At 50.2% G+C, this 1,397-nt stretch overlaps 1 protein-coding gene across 1 annotated transcript in view; it reads right to left on the bottom strand.

Moving 5' to 3' along the window:
• Positions 1-1,112: 1,112 nt before the first annotated feature.
• The window catches only part of LOC105463048, a 2,850-nt gene continuing 2,565 nt past the window's right edge, over positions 1,113-1,397 (bottom strand). Inside the window, exon 3 of the mRNA XM_011710064.1 lies at positions 1,113-1,205. Within this exon, the coding sequence (XP_011708366.1) occupies positions 1,113-1,205 (93 nt within the window). The remainder of the gene's footprint in view (positions 1,206-1,397) is intronic.

The raw sequence follows: 1,397 nt of genomic DNA, 5'->3' as shown, positions 1-1,397 counted from the left end.
TGTACTTGTTTTCGCGACGATCCGTCTGTTTTTGGAATTGATCCGCGTGCTTCTTTCAACTTCATATATTCGTCTCCTCCCCTTTCGGGAAACCCGCGCTGATTTCGCACATCCTCGCTAGTACGCCCGTACGTCAAGTCGAGCGTGTCATTGTCCGGTGGGTGTCGCGTTTCGTTGCGGTTCTTATTTCGTGCGCCTTCTATCTGGCCGAGACGATAGTTTAAGATAGTTAGACGCTTGTATTGCTGCTAGTAAATACCTAACAGCGCATCGCGGCTAGTCCCTGGCTGTTCTGTTGCACTCGGCGGGGCTATCATCTCCCGAAGCTGAATTATCTCATCGTCGCTGGTCGGCTGTCTCTCGGTTTCTTGTTCGACCGGTGTTTTCGGTGGCCGACGCGACATGTCTAATTGTGACGCCTCTCTTAAAGCAGTGTAAAACTCTTTTGGATCAAATACGCTACTATCGTACGAGGTCAAGGAGAACTCCCGCCTGTGCGTGAGCCTGCACCGCACTGTCTGATAATACGGAGGGTGCGTACTGTGGGTGTAATCTGTTCGTGTCCGGTCCGTTCGTCCGTATTAAACTTGCATCTATGTCATTGAATGGGAATTCGCGGTTTATCACGAGATTCGGATGGAGCTCGGGTTCGCTTTCCGACGAGCTCGAGTCGGAGTAATAAGTTTCTAAATTCCTGCGCACGCTTTCCCTAATGTCCTGTACCGCTTTTTCTATTACTCTCACGGAGCTTACCGAGGTCGGTGTAAACACACGACGTGCTGATTCGTTATGTAACCAGGGCGTATTTCGGTTGTGACGCTCTCTATTTGAACCTTCCGACATTTACTATTCTAGTTTTTACAAATCTCGCTTAATTCATATACGGACTTACATTACGCTAAATACATGTTGTCCGCTGGCCGCTGTGATCGTGGTGCCTGTGGCAGAGTCGTTGTAGTAGGTCGCTGCCGTCTCGGGTTTCGCTCGCTATCGGCGCCTCGCTCGTGGCTGCTACCGGTTGACTCGTGCTTGCTGCGCTCGGCTTAGCCTTGGCTGCTCCTCGCTAGCTCGATCTTCGCCGTTCTTTAATTGTACTTGTTTGTTACAGGCTACTAGGGATTGGCTGGAGCTTCCGGTTCAGATCCCACCGCTGCCACCAATAATGTTGTGCCGCTGGCACAACGGGGTCCGGCTCCGCGGGGAAACTGAATAACCCAGACGCCTTTGATCACTTTTTCAAAAATACACTTTATTTGCCCTTAGATATGGTCTAAGTTTATTTTACAATCTCCCGCTTCTTCTTACTCGATACTCGCCGATACGGCACTTAACTATTCGTGGCGGACCTGGTAACGTGACACGAACTTATCTTTCGACAAGATCGGAAGAGCACACGT

Source organism: Wasmannia auropunctata, unplaced genomic scaffold, assembly GCF_000956235.1.
Source record: "Wasmannia auropunctata unplaced genomic scaffold, wasmannia.A_1.0 LD336092.1, whole genome shotgun sequence".
Classification (NCBI taxonomy): domain Eukaryota; kingdom Metazoa; phylum Arthropoda; class Insecta; order Hymenoptera; family Formicidae; genus Wasmannia; species Wasmannia auropunctata.
This window is presented reverse-complemented; position numbering and strand designations above follow the sequence as displayed.